At 49.0% G+C, this 20,629-nt stretch overlaps 4 protein-coding genes across 4 annotated transcripts; 3 read left to right on the plus strand and 1 right to left on the minus strand.

Annotated features, from left to right (window-relative positions):
• Nucleotides 1-298: 298 nt before the first annotated feature.
• Nucleotides 299-758, plus strand: LOC134368282 (histone H2A-Bbd type 2/3-like). Its single transcript, XM_063084831.1, has 2 exons — nucleotides 299-343; nucleotides 462-758. The coding sequence occupies exons 1-2, from the start codon at nucleotides 299-301 to the stop codon at nucleotides 756-758; spliced, it is 342 nt and encodes a 113-aa protein (XP_062940901.1).
• Nucleotides 759-4,612: 3,854 nt separating this feature from the next.
• LOC134368283 (thymosin beta-15A) lies at nucleotides 4,613-5,724 on the plus strand. Its single transcript, XM_063084832.1, has 2 exons — nucleotides 4,613-4,712; nucleotides 5,687-5,724. The coding sequence occupies exons 1-2, from the start codon at nucleotides 4,613-4,615 to the stop codon at nucleotides 5,722-5,724; spliced, it is 138 nt and encodes a 45-aa protein (XP_062940902.1).
• Nucleotides 5,725-10,393: 4,669 nt separating this feature from the next.
• Nucleotides 10,394-10,825, minus strand: LOC134368284 (histone H2B-like). Its single transcript, XM_063084833.1, has one exon. It carries the CDS (start codon nucleotides 10,823-10,825, stop codon nucleotides 10,394-10,396), a length of 432 nt encoding a protein of 143 aa, XP_062940903.1.
• A 5,498-nt stretch (nucleotides 10,826-16,323) lies between these two features.
• LOC134368285 (histone H2A-Bbd type 2/3-like) lies at nucleotides 16,324-16,783 on the plus strand. Its single transcript, XM_063084835.1, has 2 exons — nucleotides 16,324-16,368; nucleotides 16,487-16,783. The coding sequence occupies exons 1-2, from the start codon at nucleotides 16,324-16,326 to the stop codon at nucleotides 16,781-16,783; spliced, it is 342 nt and encodes a 113-aa protein (XP_062940905.1).
• Nucleotides 16,784-20,629: the final 3,846 nt, after the last annotated feature.

Raw genomic sequence — 20,629 nt, forward strand, 5'->3', positions numbered from 1 at the left:
CTTGGCGGGGTGGTGAAAATGCTTTGGAAGCAGACGGTTGTGATTGTTCCACGACATCACGAATGTACTTGACACCATGTCGTACCCGTCCCCCACCCCTCTTTCTTTATCTTGCCTGCGATGCTCGGGTCCTACAGAAGGCGAGCGCTGCCACAGAGGGAGGGCCCAGGGGCGAGAGCGTGCGGGTGCCTTGCACCTGCCCTGGCCGGCCGTTTGTAGGCCCAGGCCCGCTCCCTCGGGGTCAACTGGAGGGCAGTGACGTCACCAGCGTGCGCGGCCACGAGCCTGTTCCGGACCAATGAGGGGCCGGGTCGCGGTAGCTAGGTTACGGAGTACGGGCCAAGTACCGACATCTTGAGAGGCATCCAGTCGAGCCAGACCTCGCAGATTGATCGGTCGTCTCCAAGGCCCGGCATGCCGAGCAGGAGGACGAGCCGTCCACGGTCGTCCGGTCTCAATAGGTGCCGTGCCGCCGCTCTCGCGCCCACCGAGCCGAGCTGACATTCTCCGTGAGCCACCCGGAGCGCCTCCTGCGGGAGGGCCACTACGCCCAGTGCCCGAGTTCGTGTGCGCCGGTCTTTCTAGGTGCCATCGTCGAGTACGTGACGGCCAAGGTCTTGGAGCTGGCGAGCGACGAGGCCCGGAGGAGCAGCAGGAGATGCATCACCTTGGAGCTGTTGGACGTGGCCGTGCACAGCAACGCGCTGCTCAGTGGCTTCTTCCTGACTACAACCATCTCCCAGGTGGCCCCAGCCTAGCTGTGGACGCCTGGCACCCAGGGGGCCTCACCAGCCCACCGATCCTCCGTCTACTCCTGCTAGCCCGGCGCCAGCCCCTTCCGTCACAGCCAGCCGGGACAGCCCTGGCCTGTCTTGTGCCTTCAGCGCCTTGTGTCATTAAAGTGTTTGAAAGTACCCACAGGCTTGCTCTATAAATTTTGTGTCAGAGTGGGGTGTGAGACACCCAATGTTGGACGGACGGGCAGGGAGTGGCGAGGGTCAGGGAACAGGGAGGGCACATGGGAGCAGACTCTCGTGGTGACAATGGGGGTTGGTGTCCCCGTGTGGGAGGTGCTGTCTGGGGCGGGGGCACAGGAGGCTCCCACGTGGACCCTGAGCTAGTCACCGGAACGATGGTGTTCATTGGGGTGGAGCTCAAGGCCAAGACTGAGGTGTCCTGGTAGGATGAATGTCAAAAGGGGTTATGTTATGGAGGGGGACGGAGCCTCAGGTGGCATGGGAGCTCAAGTCAAGGGCTCAAGTGGGGCAGGGACGTTGACTGCCAGAGAGAGGAGTGATTGATGGGTGGGAACAATGCAGAAATCCCCAAAGGCGGAACTGGGGTCACAGGGGGTCAAGAGTTTAGTTTTGGCCTTGTTCAGAGGGAGAGGCTGGGAGACGCCCTTAGCTACCGGGATACGCAAGCTGTAGCCTAGCAACAGCGCGGTCAGGCCAGGCCCCGCCTCAGATGCCGCTCTCTGCGTATCACCAGGGCGACAGGACCGTGGCAGGTGTCCCGGGGCTGCGCCCAGGAGTGGCTGTCTATGTGGCCTGTTGCCAGCTGGCGGTAGCACGCTTCCAGCAGGCGCTCTTCCACCGGCCATGGAGGAGCTGGCCCTCACTCAGGCTGTCCGCCTCTTCCTGCGACAGGAGAGTGATGCTTGCCAGGGCCTGGTCATGGAGGTGTACCTTGATGTGATTTTTCTAAGAGTTTTTAAGTGTCAGCCCTTAGATCTGTCATCCATTTTGAATGAATTTTTATACATGGTGTGAGATAGAAGTCCAAGTTCACTCTTTTGCATGTGGATATCCAGTTGTCACAGCACCATTTGTGACAGGGATTATTCTTTTCCCCCACTGAATGGTCTTGGAACCTGTACTGAAAATCGACTATACACAGATATCAGGGTTAATTTCTGACTCTAAATCACGCATTTATTATGTTACTTTAATCTACGGACATGTCTACATCGAGGGTCACTTGTGGGCCAAACAAAGTGCTAGGGATTGGAGATATAAAGACGGATAGCCTTAGTAGATTCTCCTGTGGTTATTATCAACTGACTGTTCTCTTGTTCAGTGGCTGAGAAAGTTGAAAATGTGGCTTTGGCCCAGGAGAGCCCCATTGTCGTAGAGACGTCCAGCTGTGGGAGTGAATGACTCTGAACCACCCACGCTCACCTCCCCCATGACCCGGGCAAGGATTAGAACAGACAGCGCTGAGCAACGCTTCCATACCACTGTTTGGTCATCATGGCCTACTTAGGGTCCGATGGCTATAAACAGTTGTGCGAGCTTGACTACAGCTCATCTGGCTTGGATCTCAGAGTTCCAGACCTTCAAAGGTAACTGGGCAAAATGTGCCTGCTTCTGGTAGAGGCCCCTATTATCTTGGAGGAGTGAGTGTACTCGGGATGAAAGGAATAAGGACCCTCGGGCCTAAAGCAGTGGGAGAGGCAAGGAATGTGAGCACGCGGTCCCTGAGCCAATCAGAGAGGGCCGTGATGGGGTCTGGGAAGGTGAGGTCGGCTAGGACATCATGAAGCCCCTGTTCCTGGGGTGAGGTCCTAAGTAGAGGGAAGACATGGGGGAACGGGCCTGCAAGGCTAAAGCGGAGGTAGGGGCTGGGAAATGAGGCCCGGTGTAAGAACCCAAATGCCCCAAGGGATCACACCCTGATCACATAAGTCCTTCTCGGCCACACCCCATCATGGCGCTGGTTGCCCTTTCCTTCCGTATTCTCCTTCCTACCGGCGCGAATCGCACACCAATCAGCTCACCCCCCAAGCCCCATGCGGTATGCTAAGTAGGGACTGTATCTTAAGCCAATCAGCTTTCCCTAAAAACCCTATGTATATGTTTGTGTGCCGCCTAATAAAGGAGCCCTCTCCGGTGGATCATCAACTGGTGTCGACTCGTCCTTTCACCCGGACACCTCGGCCAATGATAGGGGTGGGGGCGGGGGCGGGGGCGGGCGGGGCCTGCTCCGGGCCTTGTAAGTGCGGGTTTCTGCGCGGGAACGCACACCACGAAGGCAGTGAGCAGCTCTCTCCACCCCAGGGGCATCCTTCAGGCGTCTTCAAGCCCTCAGGTGAGGTGGTGCGGTCCCGCTGGGGCCAGAGGACGATGGGGACGGGAGCACGCAGGGACTCCGTGGCGGGGCTGTCGCGCCTTCGGGAGCCCTAGGGGCCCGGATTGGGGTTGGCTTTTCCCGTCAGCGCCGCGGGGCGAGACTCGTGCCTTTGTCTGCCCTCGGCGCACCTCCTGTGCGAGATGCCGAGCCCTCCCGGGGGTCGGGCCCTGGAAGGCCCGAGGGGCGGACCCCCAAAGCGGCCGGCCGGTCCGCGGAAGAAGTGCAGGTCGGAGGCTTCGAGGACGAAGCGGAGTTGAGGGCTCGCCCGGAATGGGCCCTCTGGGCCTGGCCCCTCGCTCCCTCCCCTCCCCTGGCCCTTCGGCTGGGCGCCCGACCAGGATGACAGTTATTTTCCAATGAAAGCAAGATGCTCCTGTCAAAGTGGCCTGTGCGCCCGGCCCTGTTATTTGTTTGTCCCGGTTTCCCCAGCTTTGAGGTTGGCTTCTGAGCGCTTGGCACGGGAGGGTCATAGGGTAAGGTCAACTGAATGGAGGGGACGTGTTTGAAACTACTGGCCGCTTGGGGGCGTCTCTGTTCTACTCTGGTCGCTAGACGTGTCTCGCCCCACCAGGGTGGGAACAGACATGAGCAGGAGAGCTCCGCCTTCCGGTTTCTGGGGTCTCTTATTCTTTGTTCTGGACAAACCTAGAATGTTCAGAGGCCGCCGCAAGGCATTTCATCAGGTCCACAGCAAGACTCTTCTGAGCCTTGTCTCCTTGCCTCGCCCTTGACAGAGAAAACGTGGTGAAATAAGACTCTGTGTATTTAGCGTATCCCATTCTGCTGAAGTCGTGAGTCTGATCCTAATTAGCTGCCCCTTCTTACAGTGTTTACAAACCGCTGCCACAAGGGGCTAGTATAAGACGAGTAACCAGTTACGACCGGATTAAATCCTCTCCCCTCTCTTATTGCAGCACCTTAATCTACTGTTTGGGGGCATTTAAAATGGAAAGAAATTAGTACAACTTTGGCCACCCCTTTTTGTGTGCTGCTCCCCATCCTCCATGAAAAATGCCGTCGCCACCCCACCCCCCCCACCCCCCGGTAATTGAACAGACAGCGAAGATTCTTAGATAGTGCTGTCATCTATTAGAAAATCATTGACTGGTTGAACCAAGTTTTTATTATATTCTTCGACCCCTAATTGTTCCTGTGCTTCTCTTACCTCCATTGTACCTTTGCTGTGATTTTAAAAGAGTCGGACATGTTGGCTCCGGGTTTCTAGAGCGTCTTGGTTTCTAGTGTATCCTGATCTAAGGGCATTTTCTGCTTATCAGAATAGGGGTATTGAAGTGAATTTCAAAGTAATGAAAATAGAATTCTTCTAAGATGCGCTGGTGTTTTCCTGTGGAAGATCAGTAGGTAAAATATACATGACTATTACGTTTGAACATTTATGACTGTTACTACTTTGTCTGACGATAGTTCTGCCAGGGAAGTTTCTTAAAAGAAATTGTTTTCGGTCTTTCTTTTAGTCAAGATGAGTGATAAGCCAGACTTGTCGGAGGTGGAGAAGTTTGACAAGTCAAAACTGAAGAAAACTCATACCGAGGAAAAAAATACTCTTCCCTCAAAGGAAAGTAAGTCATGGAGGGTTTCTAGCTGAGACAGACAATGGTGAAAGTTGGTATCTTCAGTGAATAAACCTATCTTCTAGTAATTTTTACTATCGAGGAAGTAATTATTAGAGTACCATTTTATTTTATGCAGCCATGACAACTATCAAAGAGTTGTCTCCTTCTTTGGATTATATAAATGGTTCGCACATGATAGGCCCTAGTAGTAATGGGGAAGTAAAAACCACTTCCCTGTTGGAAAATTACTAAAACACACATTGAAACCAATCTTAAACATTGGACTTAGCACTAGAAAAACCTTACTTCTGTCTACTTTTAGTTATTTGGCATTTTTCTGCATCTAGAAATTTGAGTCCATTATCTCATGCCTAAAGAACCATGCCAGCTCTGCGGTCTGGGCCTTCTCCAATCTGGTGACAAGATAGGGATGCAGAACGAGTTTCGATCTTGGGTGCACTTGAGGCTCCCAGACTTAAGGGATCAGTTTTGCCCTCCAGAGTAACAGACAGCTGGAGAAACTCCAAGCATATTCACAACAGCTGAGGGGCATTTTCTGTCATGTGTGCGTTATTTGAGAGTTCCGAAATTAGTGAAAATTATCTCAAAGTGTATAACTTCCAAATGGTATCGTCAGAGATAAACGTGAGCAAAATGCTTCACTTCCTCCTCGGTCTCAAATAATCTATCGAAAAACTGTCAACAACACAAATCTGCCTCTCGAATGAAAGCAAAAACCAAAAAAACTGCAATTGAAGTAGATTCTAATGAATGTTCGAGTGGTAAACATGCACACACGTGCACACATGCACCCCGCTGTGAGCATTTGTGGTTAGTGCCTTAGCATTCTCAATTAAAAGCATGTATGGCAGCCTTCCATGACTTACCTAAAGCTGTTTTGTAAGAAACTGAATTAAATCTTAGGAAAATACTCTTAGTGATATATATTTTTTTTGTTTCGTTTTTTTTTTCCCCCTCAGCGATCCAGCAGGAGAAACAGTGTGCTCAGACATCGTAAAACGGGATCTCCTCCCAAGAGGAAATTTCAACATTGCCCGAGAGCCTTGGTTTTATGCTTGTTTTTTGCAAACCGTTGTGTTTGTAGCGATTTTAGGCATCTTCTGCTGTCCTCTCATTTCTATTCCCTGGCTAAAAGGTCAGGTGGAACCAAAGTTTCCTGAAGTGTGCTTTCAAACTTGCCGTTGGTGTGTAAATTCCAGATGGCAGATGTTGCGAATAATCTCACCAGTGTTGACCCTTGTGTGTGTAGCCCTTTCACCCCCAGCAGGATAAGCCAGGTTTAACCTTCTGCAATGGGTGCCTCCATTGCTTCATTATCTTCATGAAGTTGCATGCTTCTGCAACTTCTCACAGTTTGTTTTTATTTCCAATGTAGTAATGAAATAATAAATACAGTCATTATCTGGCGGCTCTCGACTTCATTTCTTCTAAGGAAGGAAAAGTACACAAGGGTACCCTTTTTCGCCAAACAAAACGGTTGAAGGGAAACCTCTTCAGCAGTGGACTAAGCCCCTTATCTCAGAGTGAAGAAAGACAAACACAGGGTCTGAAGTGACCCACTCAAGCTGAATAAGAACTGAAATTCAAGCTGGGCTGTCTTGCCTTCTGGAAAGTGTTTTCCGACTGAATGGGAGGGGGCACCTAAGCTTGGGGTTGGATGGAAAGGGCGCGGGAGGCACTTGTTAACACGCACTGTACTGAGCACATCACATCTTCAGTTGAGCGTCAACTCAGATATCTGATGCCCACTGATGACCTGTAACACTGAACCTCTGATCTGGTTCTTCTACTGAACAGAATTTACTGTCTCCTGAAGCAAGCATTTTTGGTTTCATGGTGAGCATAAGTGCTGTGGACCGTATGGTGTTCCCCCACCCCCACCACACCAAATTCATATTTTGAAGGTCTACCCCTCAATGCGACTCTACCTGGAGATAGACTTTTTAGGAAGTCATTAAGGTTAAATGAGGCTACAAGGGCTGGGCCCCTCTGTGATCTATTACTATAGGTATCTTCCCACCATAAGGGATTATACCGTCCATACCTATTTGCAACCTCAACTATTATCTTACCTCCCTCTTTCTAGGGGCTCACATCCTTAAATACTCACTGGGGTTACAGAAAGTGGAAGGTGTTTTCTCTGCTCTAGCACAAATTTCCACAAGCAAAACAGTAGGTGGGTCAACTAAGGTAAAGTGTGGTTGAGGTGACACAATCTCAGAGCTTAGGGTAACCAGAAGATTTGAGCCCTGGAGGTCACCATGTTGGTCATCACTACCTTACCATCTGCCTGAAGCAATTGCCCAGTAGAGTCACTCAGTCCCTTACACTGACATGCTGCTTACACGCTTCCCTGCCTGCCTGTAACTTCTATGCCATAATCCTAGGAGAGCATGCTGGAGACCCATACGGCGTGGTTAATCCATCCTCCAGTATTTGAAGTCAGCTGTTGTTTTCCTGCCCCCATACGTCCAAGTCTTCTCCAGCTGACCTTTTCAGAGCATTTGGACCCAAGTTACACAGATGGGGACCCATAACGGTTGCACTTTAGATGGACGGACACAAGTTTAGCCATTATCAGGTCCCTGGATCCCGATTCTGTCATCCAGCCCATTTGCTCTCCTTTCAGTTTGCCATTTGCAGCTTGATAAAGATGCTGTACGTCCACGACAGACTCAGTAACGTGTGCATTAGCACACTAATCCAGCTCAAGATTAGGCCCATTTCAGATGCCTAAAGGAAAGCATGTCAGGTGAGCTGGGGATGGGACGAAAACTCCCAGTTTTTAGTTGCACCTGGTAACCATCATTTTTTTTTTAAAGGATTGATTCCTCCCAGGGCAGTGTAAATGATAAACTGAGTGGGAGCAAGTGAGAGGTATGTGGTGGGAGGGGAAGTCACATAGTTTCTAAGTGAACGCTCCTACAGAAATAAGACGGGAAGAACGATTGCTCACTGGAAGTAGTTTTGCCCTGCATTTCTCAAGTAAATCACATGGGCCTAATCTTGTAGTGAGTGACTAGGTTCACTTGTCTTTCCAAGCAGAGGGAGGTTTATTTCCCAAGCATCCGGGATTTTGGTTTCAGAGCCCTGAATCCATTTATTATTTGCAAAACCAACCATCCGAAGGTCTTCTTGTAGCAGTTACATTTACGGGAAAAAAGAAAAGCCTGGAGTTAAGTGGATTTTCTTATGCATGTCTACATCTTTTGAAAATACCTGGTCCATGCTTTGACACCTGTATCCTGTCAGTGTACATAGGCCGACATGTCCTTAATTGCAAAGAACAGAAAATGGCAAAAAGCTGGAAAGCCATAATATATATGCTGCAAGTTAATCCAAAGACAAAAATCAGCCAAATCGTATGTCACGACGACTTCATCTTTGCAAAGGGTCAAAAACCTCATTTAGTGTCATCACTTAAAATTCTCAAGAAACTGCACAGGCAAGTGAGTTTTAGGAATGCCCTAGAATGTAACCATCGCATATTCACACCTGAGAAAAATATCTTGCCCTTCGTCTCTCAAATGCATAGGAATATGTTTGAACCTTGCCTTGGGAAGTTTCAACCGGTATGATCTCGGGCAAGTGACAATCTATTGTGGTTCAGTTTCTTCATCCATAGAAATGGAGATGATTACGCTGTTTCCTTCAAGGGGATGTGGTGAAAAGTAGTTGAGGTACTCCCCGTCAAGTGCTTAGCACAATGCTGGCACAGTCGCCAAGCACGCCATGTCCGAGGTCACCAAGGCCAAGCTCAGGTTCCCCATGAGCACCTGAGCTGCCTCCCGCCCCCGAGCATCGCCCCCGAAGGCTGTTTTCAGAGCCACCCCAGTCGGCCCGTAAATCCTGGAGCCCTCCGAAGGTGTGCCCGTGGCAGTTTGAGGGCAGGGGTCAGGGGGCGTGCTGCCAATGTGTATTAGTCTTCCTTTTTTTATTTCTTTCTTCCTTATAGTTAAAGTGTACGACACGATGGCTCTGGCTCGTACGCATATACATAGTGAAGAGATTACTACAGTCAAACAAATGACCATCTTCATCACCTTCTACCCTTGTATGCTAAGAGAATCTAAAATCTACTGTCTTGGTAAAGTTTCAGAATCAAACACAACATTATTAACAATAGTCGTCCTGCTGTACTTTGGATCTCCAGACGTATTCATTGGCCCAATTCCTGATTTGTACCCCTTGACCTCCTTGTTCCCATTTGCTCCTCTCCCTGCAGTGGGTAGTTTTCTGGCAGGTGGCAGGTGGCTTGCTGCTGGCTTCCCAGCATTCTTTACTGTGAACTACATTGTCAACACAAATATAACTGTCCTTCATTGTTTTTATTATACATAACGCTCGAGTTTGTATATCATATAATTGGATCGATTTCTGTAATTTATATGTGCACAAGTGTATGGAAGTCCTGTGATTGAATTAAATTACCACAGAATCTTTTGATTTTAAAACATTGCCACATAATCGATTCCCTTTTCCTCTGTAAGGAGTTTTCATTGAAAAGTAAATTTGAAAGCATTTAGAAAAAGTTTTTTTTTACACAAGAGCTCTAATATGTAGTCACCAGTTCTAAAATGTGCTCTCTTTTTCAGCATCTAAGAGTTTTGAATAGATTTATTTTACACTTTACACAGGTTGCATATTTTAAAATATCCCCTATCGGTTAGTTTTCACTATGAAAACCTGGGCTTTTCCACTTTTTGTTCCAGATTCATTGAGGGTTTTAAATAAGGACTGGATGTAGGGGATGGGCAGCCAGGTCCCTTGACGTCCAGGAGCGCTAGTCACCAGTTCGTAGTAACTAGCTGCTAGGAACTAGTTGCTAGTTACTAGTAAAGTAGTGACTTCAGTTTCTAGAAAGCCTAGGAATAAGTACTGTTGTGGAACTCTTGGATTTAATTTTTTCTATGCTGTGTTTTGTTTCCTCACGTGTGTTTCTAATGGGCTAAGTAATAAAGTTAATGCGGAAAAAAAGGTTGACTGGAGTGTTATCGTCCTGTTAATACTCTATTCCGCATATAGATGCTTAGGATGTGTTATTTATTTTAAAGTTTTAATAATATATTTTATTTAATCCAACATAGCAAAATTATAATTTCTATATGTAATGAATATCAACAGTTTGTCAATTACGTAAGCGCTGACTCTTCCCTTCAGTTGGTTTTCTCTGCAAACCGCACCAGGAGGTGCCACATTTTCGTCCATCAACTACTGAAGAAAGTAGTCATGCGTTCTGTTCCCTTCTAGTCCTCAAACCCAGTCGTCCCTTGTCCCACAGACATTTCATCTGTGTCAGTCCCATTTTGTTCCCTGTCTACAATTCCCAACGTCATTTTGGTGCTTTGCTGATGTTTCTACTTGATTTCTGAATTTCCAAATGGAAACCACAAACACCCATAGCGCAGTCATCATTTCCTAATCGTGTTGATTTCTTAAAATCACTTTTCCTTAGAGGATATGTAGGAGATCAGTACTCACGGAAAACTCTAGAAAATTATTTTAGGCCACACAGAACAAAAAGCAACAGAAGAACAGAAAATTTACTCGGATTTTGAGGAAGCCACAAATAGCACGATAAATTAAGTGGTTACAGGTCTTTCGGGTCATCTGAGGCGGCTCTGAAAAGAGCCTTTGGGGGGCCGTGCCCGGGGGCAGGAGGCGGCTCATGTGCTCATGGTGAACCTGAGCACAGCCCTGGTGCCCTCGGTCACGGCATGCTTGCGGAGCTCCCCGGTCAGCAGCAGGTGCACGGCGGCCTGGATGTCCTGTGAGGTGAGGGTGCAGCGCTGGTTGTAACGGGCCAGGCGGCCGGCCTCTTCGGCGAGGCGCTCGAAGAGGTCGCTAATGCACGAGTCCATGACGTTCACGGCCTGCTGGGACAGGCTGAGGCCGTCGTGGACCAGCTTCAGAACCCTGGGGAAATAGGTGGCGAAACTGTCCTCGCCGCGGCGGCCGCGGCGGCAGCGGGTGTGACGGCGGCTGCGGCGGCGATGGCGCCTGGGCTTCTTCTGTTTCAGGGCCGTCGGAGCGCCCTTCTCAGGCGCCTGGGTGCTGACACCTTCCTCCGGAGACGGGGCAGAGGCAGGCTCCGCCATCCCTCAGGCAACCCCCAAGAGCTAGGAGGCACCGACGATGGCGCTGCTGCCAGGCGGGGAGCCCTTTTTATAGTCGCTGCCTTGCCTCACGTCATGCGTGACCTCGACTTCTGACTGGGTGTCAGGGCACACAGGGAGCGCGTGAGTGAGCCTAGCGGAGTGCGCTGGGACTGCACGGTCCTCCTGCTGGCGGTCCCTCCACCAATCACAGTGAGCGTCTGGAGCCCTGCAAGCTGCCTGTCTGGTCCCATACAGAAATTCACAAGCAAGAGAACCCACACAGGAAGGCTGTGACACGGCCAGCAGAGGGCTCCTGGACGTGGAGATGTGTCGGTCCACCTCCCGCCTCCGGTTCTGATCGAAACCCTCAATGAATCAGGATAACGGAGTAAAAAACTACCGTTTGTAAAGAGTGAAATCAAACACAACTGGGGTATTTAGACCTACATAAGAAAATTCAGCATTTACCAGGTTTGTAGTCACACTCCTAATGATACTTAGATCCGAAAAATTACCCTACATTCTAGCATTGCTGAATACATAGAACAGCCCTTGATTGAAAGAGAAAAAAGGTATTGGTCTAATTTTGCAGTAAGTCACCCAAAAGGTAAGAGACAGTCAAGAAATAGTTGAAAATCACGTGCTTTTCAAAAATCGGACAGTTCGAGAAAATTTATTCCTTAAATGTATTTGTGGAAAAATGAACCCCAAATACGGAACCAGTACAGAATGAAGAAGAATTAGAGAAATGGAGGTCATCAAGGAACTTGTCACCATTACAAAGAAAGAAAGAAAGAAAGAGAGAGAGAGAGAGAGAGAGAGAGAGAGCGAGAGAGAGAGAGAGAGAGAGAAAGAAAGAAAGAAAGAAAGAAAGAAAGAAAGAAAGAAAGAAAGAAAGAAAGAAAGAAAGAAAGAAAGAAAGAAAGAAAGAAAGAAAGAAAGAAAGAGAAAGAAAGACAATAAACAACCATACAGCACAATTCACAGTAAATGAGCCCTCAGGCAAAGAATCACACCCATTCCATCAGGAGCTGCTTCCACCTCAACTCCAAGGCTGAAGAGTCCAGGAAAATTTTGATTGGCTCTCTTGGGAAACCCGGATCCATGGTGAGCCGGTGGCTATGACTCCGTGGCTACAGGTTCCTCATTGCCTGACTGAGAACAGACTGGGGCTTGAGCTGCTCTGATTGGACCTTCCATCATCCCTATTATGCATAAATGCAAGTCATGAAGGTTTGTGCTTTCTAAACCCAAAGATTATAGACTGGAGAGGAACATAACTGGATAAAACTGAACGAGTTAAAATAGTAACTTCAGTTTCTAAAAAGCCTAGGGATAGGTATTGCTTCTTGAAATTTTCTCCTTAGTTATTTCTGTGATCGGTTGGGTCCTCCTTTGTGTTTCTGTATGTACTCCATAATACTGAGAATGCCGAAAAACGTTTGATGCAGGATGTTTGTCCTGCTCCTACTATGTTCCCCATATGGATGCTTACAGTTCGTTATTTATTCTCCATGAGTTTGAGGATTCCAGCACCGGCCAGAAATTTAAAACAAAACAAATGTATATATAAATATAAATATATATATATATATATGTATATGTATATATTTGTATGTACACACATATATATTCATTTTTACATGTATACAGACACATATGTATATGTGTATGTGTATATGTGTGTTTGTGTGTGTGTGTATATATACTATGTGTGTGTGTGTGTGTGTGTGTGTGTGTGTGTGTGTGTGACTGTGGATATATATTTGAGGACTGAAACACAGGAGAGAAATAACTGAGTCAAAAATGTCAAGAAACAATATCTAATCCACCTTCTTTAGAAACTGAAGTTACTAGTTTAATTCATTCAGATTTTACCAATTCTGTTCATTGCCAGGCAATATAATGTGTGTGGAAATATATATACATTTTTTTTTTTTAGAAAGGTAAAACCTCATGTTTTGCGTCTATGTGCAATGGGGATGATGGGAGGGACCTGTTGGATGAGGTGTCCCAGGCTGAACCAATTAGAAGCCTCCTGAAATGTTTGGACTTGCAGTTGAGGGGAATTGTGTCATTAAATAGGTCTGAGTCCTTGACTGCTGTTTGTTGTTTTGTTTGAATGGTTTTATGCTTTTAATCATGTTGATTTACAGATATTATATTAGTTTCTAAAGCTGTCGTAAATAAATTCGAGAGTCTCGGTGACTTAAAAAATATATATTTATCATCTCACAGTTCTGGATGCCAAATAGCCCCTCTTCATAAGCACACCAGTCATATTGGGTTAGGACCGACCCTCACGACTTCACTTTAAACACAGTTACCTCTATAGAGACTATCTCCAAAATAGGGTCACCTCCTGAAGTACTGGGGGGTCACAAGGTCAACACAAGAATTTTGAGAGGGTACAATTCAATAAAGAATACTAAGCTTTCTGCCCCTCCAAAAAATTAATGTACTTCCATGAAAAATACATTCACACCTTCCCTACAGCCCCCAAATCTTAACCCATTGCAGTTCAACTTTAAGTCCAAAATCTCATCTACAAATCTTATATATCTGCTACGGGTGAGACTCCAGTTGTGACTGATGCTGAGGCAGAATTTATCCTTATCCCTGAACCTGCGAAAACAGACAGCAAATTACCAGTTTCCAAAAACAGTAGCGGGACAGGCATAGAATAGACATTACCATTCCAAATGTGAGAAATCAGAAGAAAACTAGAGTTTATGGGCCCTAAGCAGGTTTGCACCATAGTAGGGCTAATTCCATTAGATTTAAGGGATTGAAAACAGTCCTCTTTAATCATTGCTCTGCCCTCTGGACCCTCTGGGATAGCAGCATGAAACTCTCAGCCCTGGGCAGTGGGGACCTCTTCCCCAGCCTGGTTTGTTACAGAAGAGGTGGCACTAGCCATCTAGAATGGAGAAAGTGGCCTCCATCTATGGGATCAAGGAGATCATGGCCTCATCCCCCAGACCTGTGTCCCTGTTCTCAACAAGACTCTGTCTGGATTCTCCTCTTGCCATTGCTGTTTTCTCAGAGTCCTGCTGGAAGAGTGGAATCACCATAGCTTTACTGATGTCTTCCTTGGTTTCCCAGGGTCTGAAAAGTACGTGCAAGTCTGCAGCCACAGGCCGACTGGAAAACAACTTTACATCCACGTAAATACTGTCATCTTGCCCCATAACCACGGTTCAACAGATCACATAACTGTGGGAAAGGAGGGAACCCCGATAAATGCTTACCAAGGAAAAACTGTGTCCTTTTACATTCTTTTACAGCCCATGTGGTTTTAGGTCCCAACATGGCTTTGGTCCTGCTCACTCTAGCGATATTAATGAAATTTGAGAAAGAGAGAAGAAAAGTGGGGTTTGAGGTACAAGATCCTAAGTGGAATCAAGTGCATCTGATTACTCACTTCAGGAGGGACGTGAGGAAAACGGGCACTTACTGAGTGAACATCTAGGATCCAGTGGTGTGGTTTACTACGTAGACAAGCTACGGGAAGTGCCTTTACTGCTTAAATAACACATTACGAGTACCAACGTAGCTAGAAAAAATATTAAGAAGAGAAAATAACCCACCAATTTTTTTTTTAATGGTGGAATAAGCGTTAAGTCAGGTCTTTGCTGAAGAAAGCTGTCATAGCTATATCATATTGCAAAAATAGACTTGAAGTCAACGGAGATTTCTTGAGGATAAAGATAGTCCCCCTGGGATAAAATGTTCAATTCATGTGGGAGGTATTATAAATTTAAGATGACCTATACTGGGTAGGGTAGCTTCAAACTATTTAAGTCAACACTTGACTGAATGACAATAAGGAGTAGCGAAGGTCACCACCAAATATAGACATTTGCAGCCACCTGTAAGCAAGTGGCCGAAACGTAACAAGGACTTAGAAATAAAGCACCTACCAAGCTTGCTTGACGAAATGGAGTAATGCGATAATATGAACCCGGAAATTAGAGAATGTGTTTTATCCACCTGATGTATATTTATGCACATAGAACATGTACTCGGCCATCAAGCAAGATTCCAGAAGTATCAAATACATATCACATTCTCTGACTACAGTACATTTAAGAATCAATGACAAACCATGTTGTCAAAACCAAATGTTTGGGATGACACAAATCACTCTAAAGAAATAATGGGCCAAAGGACAAATCATTACAGGGACTGAAAAATATTTATTGATGCGTGAGAATAAAATTTTTGGGGCATGCGTGAGTGCTACTGAGAGAGGATTTTATGGCCCACGTGCTGATTAAAAAGATTAAAAAGAAGGAAGCCTTGATCAGGCATTTTACGGAAGACCAAGCACAAACGATCACAAAGAACAACAAGAAGCACGATTGAAGAGGTGCCACCTCGCTCAAGTCTCCTGGAAAATGCCTACTACAACCACAGTGACATACTATTTCACACCGTCGGAGCAGTGAGAATTAAAAAGGTCAGACCGCATCAAATGTTGGTGACTAGTGGGGACTCACACTCTGGTATTAGGACAAATTGGTCTGACCATCTTGGAGAGCAATCTGGCAATACTAATTAATGCGCAGGATGCACACACTGCTGACAGCAGCAGTTCCATTGCTGGGTACACTACCTAGTGGCCTGAACACAAGGAGACGTGTGTGGGGACATTCTTAGCAGCCCTGTGGTCTGGGTGGGGCCTCTGGAAGATCTGCAGGGACCGAAGAGACAGCTAATGGACCCTGAAGCACTGACCTGGAAGAGGGAGGGATAGCACTAGATGTAGTCTCTCGAAAATGGAAACAGGTGTTCAAACAAAGATAACTACATGAACGTTCAGAGGTGCCCTATTCTCAATAGCCAAAAGGGGGAAACAACCCAAATGCCCATCAATGGACAAATAGATAAACTAAATGTCGTCCATCCATACCATGGATTATTATTCAGCTGTGAAAAGGAAGGAAGCAAGTACCGATTCACGCTACCACGTAGATGTACCATGAGGAAAACATTACACTATGTGAAAGCCGCCAGACACAGAAGGCCATGCGTTGGGTTCCATGGGAGGGAGAGCTCCACATGGGGGAAACCTCTGTCGACAGAAAGCAGATAAGTGGTTGCCAAGAGCTATTTATTGGGAGCGTGTGTATGTGTGTGCTCGGGGGTGGGGGGACGACGAGCATGGGGAGTGAGTGCTTAACGGGTACAGGGGTTTCTTGGCGGGGTGGTGAAAATGCTTTGGAAGCAGACGGTTGTGATTGTTCCACGACATCACGAATGTACTTGACACCATGTCGTACCCGTCCCCCACCCCTCTTTCTTTATCTTGCCTGCGATGCTCGGGTCCTACAGAAGGTGAGCGCTGCCACAGAGGGAGGGCCCAGGGGCGAGAGCGTGCGGGTGCCTTGCACCTGCCCTGGCCGGCCGTTTGTAGGCCCAGGCCCGCTCCCTCGGGGTCAACTGGAGGGCAGTGACGTCACCAGTGTGCGCGGCCACGAGCCTGTTCCGGACCAATGAGGGGCCGGGTCGCGGTAGCTAGGTTACGGAGTACGGGCCAAGTACCGACATCTTGAGAGGCATCCAGTCGAGCCAGACCTCGCAGATTGATCGGTCGTCTCCAAGGCCCGGCATGCCGAGCAGGAGGACGAGCCGTCCACGGTCGTCCGGTCTCAATAGGTGCCGTGCCGCCGCTCTCGAGCCCACCGAGCCGAGCTGACATTCTCCGTGAGCCACCCGGAGCACCTCCTGCGGGAGGGCCACTACGCCCAGTGCCCGAGTTCGTGTGCGCCGGTCTTTCTAGGTGCCATCGTCGAGTACGTGACGGCCAAGGTCTTGGAGCTGGCGAGCGACGAGGCCCGGAGGAGCAGCAGGAGATGCATCACCTTGGAGCTGTTGGACGTGGCCGTGCACAGCAACGCGCTGCTCAGTGGTTTCTTCGTGACTACAACCATCTCCCAGGTGGCCCCAGCCTAGCTGTGGACGCCTGGCACCCAGGGGGCCTCACCAGCCCACCGATCCTCCGTCTACTCCTGCTAGCCCGGCGCCAGCCCCTTCCGTCACAGCCAGCCGGGACAGCCCTGGCCTGTCTTGTGCCTTCGGCGCCTTGTGTCATTAAAGTGTTTGAAAGTACCCACAGGCTTGCTCTATAAATTTTGTGTCAGAGTGGGGTGTGAGACACCCAATGTTGGACGGACGGGCAGGGAGTGGCGAGGGTCAGGGAACAGGGAGGGCACAGGGGAGCAGACTCTCGTGGTGACAATGGGGGTTGGTGTACCCGTGTGGGAGGTGCTGTCTGGGGCGGGGGCACAGGAGGCTCCCACGTGGACCCTGAGCTAGTCACCAGAACGATGGTGTTCGTTGGGGTGGAGCTCAAGGCCAAGACTGAGGTGTCCTGGTAGGATGAATGTCAAAAGGGGTTATGTTATGGAGGGGGACGAGCCTCAGGTGGCATGGGAGCTCAAGTCAAGGGCTCAAGTGGGGCAGGGACGTTGACTGCCAGAGAGAGGAGTGATTGATGGGTGGGAACAATGCAGAAATCCCCAAAGGCGGAACTGGGGTCACAGGGGGTCAAGAGATTAGTTTTGGCCTTGTTCAGAGGGAGAGGCTCGGAGACGCCCTTAGCTACCGGGATATGCAAGCTGTAGCCTAGCAACAGCGCGGTCAGGCCAGGCCCCGCCTCAGATGCCGCTCTCTGCGTATCACCAGGGCGACAGGACCGTGGCAGGTGTCCCGGGGCTGCGCCCAGGAGTGGCTGTCTATGTGGCCTGTTGCCAGCTGGCGGTAGCACGCTTCCAGCAGGCGCTCTTCCACCGGCCATGGAGGAGCTGGCCCTCACTCAGGCTGTCCGCCTCTTCCTGCGACAGGAGAGTGATGCTTGCCAGGGCCTGGTCATGGAGGTGTACCTTGATGTGATTTTTCTAAGAGTTTTTAAGTGTCAGCCCTTAGATCTGTCATCCATTTTGAATGAATTTTTATACATGGTGTGAGATAGAAGTCCAAGTTCACTCTTTTGCATGTGGATATCCAGTTGTCACAGCACCATTTGTGACAGGGATTATTCTTTTCCCCCACTGAATGGTCTTGGAACCTGTACTGAAAATCGACTATACACAGATATCAGGGTTAATTTCTGACTCTAAATCACGCATTTATTATGTTACTTTAATCTACGGACATGTCTACATCGAGGGTCACTTGTGGGCCAAACAAAGTGCTAGGGATTGGAGATATAAAGACGGATAGCCTTAGTAGATTCTCCTGTGGTTATTATCAAGTGACTGTTCTCTTGTTCAGTGGCTGAGAAAGTTGAAAATGTGGCTTTGGCCCAGGAGAGCCTCATTGTCGTAGAGACGTCCAGCTGTGGGAGTGAATGACTCTGAACCACCCACGCTCACCTCCTCCATGACCCGGGCAAGGATTAGAACAGACAGCGCTGAGCAACGCTTCCGTACCACTGTTTGGTCATCATGGCCTACTTAGGGTCCGATGGCTATAAACTGTTGTGCGAGCTTGACTACAGCTCATCTGGCTTGGATCTCAGAGTTCCAGACCTTCAAAGGTAACTGGGCAAAATGTGCCTGCTTCTGGTAGAGGCCCCTATTATCTTGGAGGAGTGAGTGTACTCGGGATGAAAGGAATAAGGACCCTCGGGCCTAAAGCAGTGGGAGAGGCAAGGAATGTGAGCCCGCGGTCCCTGAGCCAATCAGAGAGGGCCGTGATGGGGTCTGGGAAGGTGAGGTCGGCTAGGACATCATGAAGCCCCTGTTCCTGGGGTGAGGTCCTAAGTAGAGGGAAGACATGGGGGAACGGGCCTGCAAGGCTAAAGCGGAGGTAGGGGCTGGGAAATGAGGCCCGGTGTAAGAACCCAAATGCCCCAAGGGATCACACCCTGATCACATAAGTCCTTCTCGGCCACACCCCATCATGGCACTGGTTGCCCTTTCCTTCCGTATTCTCCTTCCTACCGGCGCGAATCGTACACCAATCAGCTCACCCCCCAAGCCCCATGCGGTATGCTAAGTAGGGACTGTATCTTAAGCCAATCAGCTTTCCCTAAAAACCCTATGTATATGTTTGTGTGCCGCCTAATAAACGAGCCCTCTCCGGTGGGTCATCAACTGGTGTCGACTCGTCCTTTCACCCGGACACCTCGGCCAATGATGGGGTGGGGGCGGGGGCGGGCGGGGCCTGCTCCGGGCCTTGTAAGTGCGGGTTTCTGCGCGGGAACGCACACCACGAAGGCAGTGAGCAGCTCTCTCCACCCCAGGGGCATCCTTCAGGCGTCTTCAAGCCCTCAGGTGAGGTGGTGCGGTCCCGCTGGGGCCAGAGGACGATGGGGACGGGAGCACGCAGGGACTCCGTGGCGGGGCTGTCGCGCCTTTGGGAGCCCTAGGGGCCCGGATTGGGGTTGGCTTTTCCCGTCAGCGCCGCGGGGCGAGACTCGTGCCTTTGTCTGCCCTCGGCGCGCCTCCTGTGCGAGATGCCGAGCCCTCCCGGGGGTCGGGCCCTGGAAGGCCCGAGGGGCGGACCCCCAAAGCGGCCGGCGGGTCCGCGGAAGAAGTGCAGGTCGGAGGCTTCGAGGACGAAGCGGAGTTGAGGGCTCGCCCGGAATGGGCCCTCTGGGCCTGGCCCCTCGCTCCCTCCCCTCCCGTGGCCCTTCGGCTGGGCGCCCGACCAGTATGACAGTTATTTTCAAATGAAAGCAAGATGCTCCTGTCAAAGTGGCCTATGCGCCCGGCCCTGTTATTTGTTTGTCCCGGTTTCCCCAGCTTTGAGGTTGGCTTCTGAGCGCTTGGCACGGGAGGGTCATAGGGTAAGGTCAACTGAATGGAGGGGACGTGTTTGAAACTACTGGCCGCTTGGGGGCGTGTCTGTTCTACTCTGGTCGCTAGACGTGTCTCGCCCCACCAGGGTGGGAACAGACATGAGCAGGAGAGCTCCGCCTTCCGGTTTCTGGGGTCTCTTATTCTTTGTTCTGGACGAACCTAGAATGTTCAGAGGCCGCCGCAAGGCATTTCATCAGGTCCACAGCAAGACTCTTCTGAGCCTTGTCTCCTTGCCTCGCCCTTGACAGAGAAAACGTGGTGAAATAAGACTCTGTGTATTTAGCGTATCCCATTCTGCTGAAGTCGTGAGTCTGATCCTAATTAGCTGCCCCTTCTTACAGTGTTTACAAACCGCTGCCACAAGGGGCTAGTATAAGACGAGTAACCAGTTACGACCGGATTAAATCCTCTCCCCTCTCTTATTGCAGCACCTTAATCTACTGTTTGGGGGCATTTAAAATGGAAAGAAATTAGTACAACTTTGGCCACCCCTTTTTGTGTGCTGCTCCCCATCCTCCAAGAAAAATGCCGTCGCCACCCCACCCCCCCCACCACCCGGTAATTGAACAGACAGCGAAGATTCTTAGATAGTGCTGTCATCTATTAGAAAATCATTGACTGGTTGAACCAAGTTTTTATTATATTCTTCGACCCCTAATTGTTCCTGTGCTTCTCTTACCTCCATTGTACCTTTGCTGTGATTTTAAAAGAGTCGGACATGTTGGCTCCGGGTTTCTAGAGCGTCTTGGTTTCTAGTGTATCCTGATCTAAGGGCATTTTCTGCTTATCAGAATAGGGGTATTGAAGTGAATTTCAAAGTAATGAAAATAGAATTCTTCTAAGATGCGCTGGTGTTTTCCTGTGGAAGATCAGTAGGTAAAATATACATGACTATTACGTTTGAACATTTATGACTGTTACTACTTTGTCTGACGATAGTTCTGCCAGGGAAGTTTCTTAAAAGAAATTGTTTTCGGTCTTTCTTTTAGTCAAG

The sequence above is a fragment of the Cynocephalus volans genome, chromosome X (assembly GCF_027409185.1).
Source record: "Cynocephalus volans isolate mCynVol1 chromosome X, mCynVol1.pri, whole genome shotgun sequence".
In the NCBI taxonomy this organism is placed as follows: domain Eukaryota; kingdom Metazoa; phylum Chordata; class Mammalia; order Dermoptera; family Cynocephalidae; genus Cynocephalus; species Cynocephalus volans.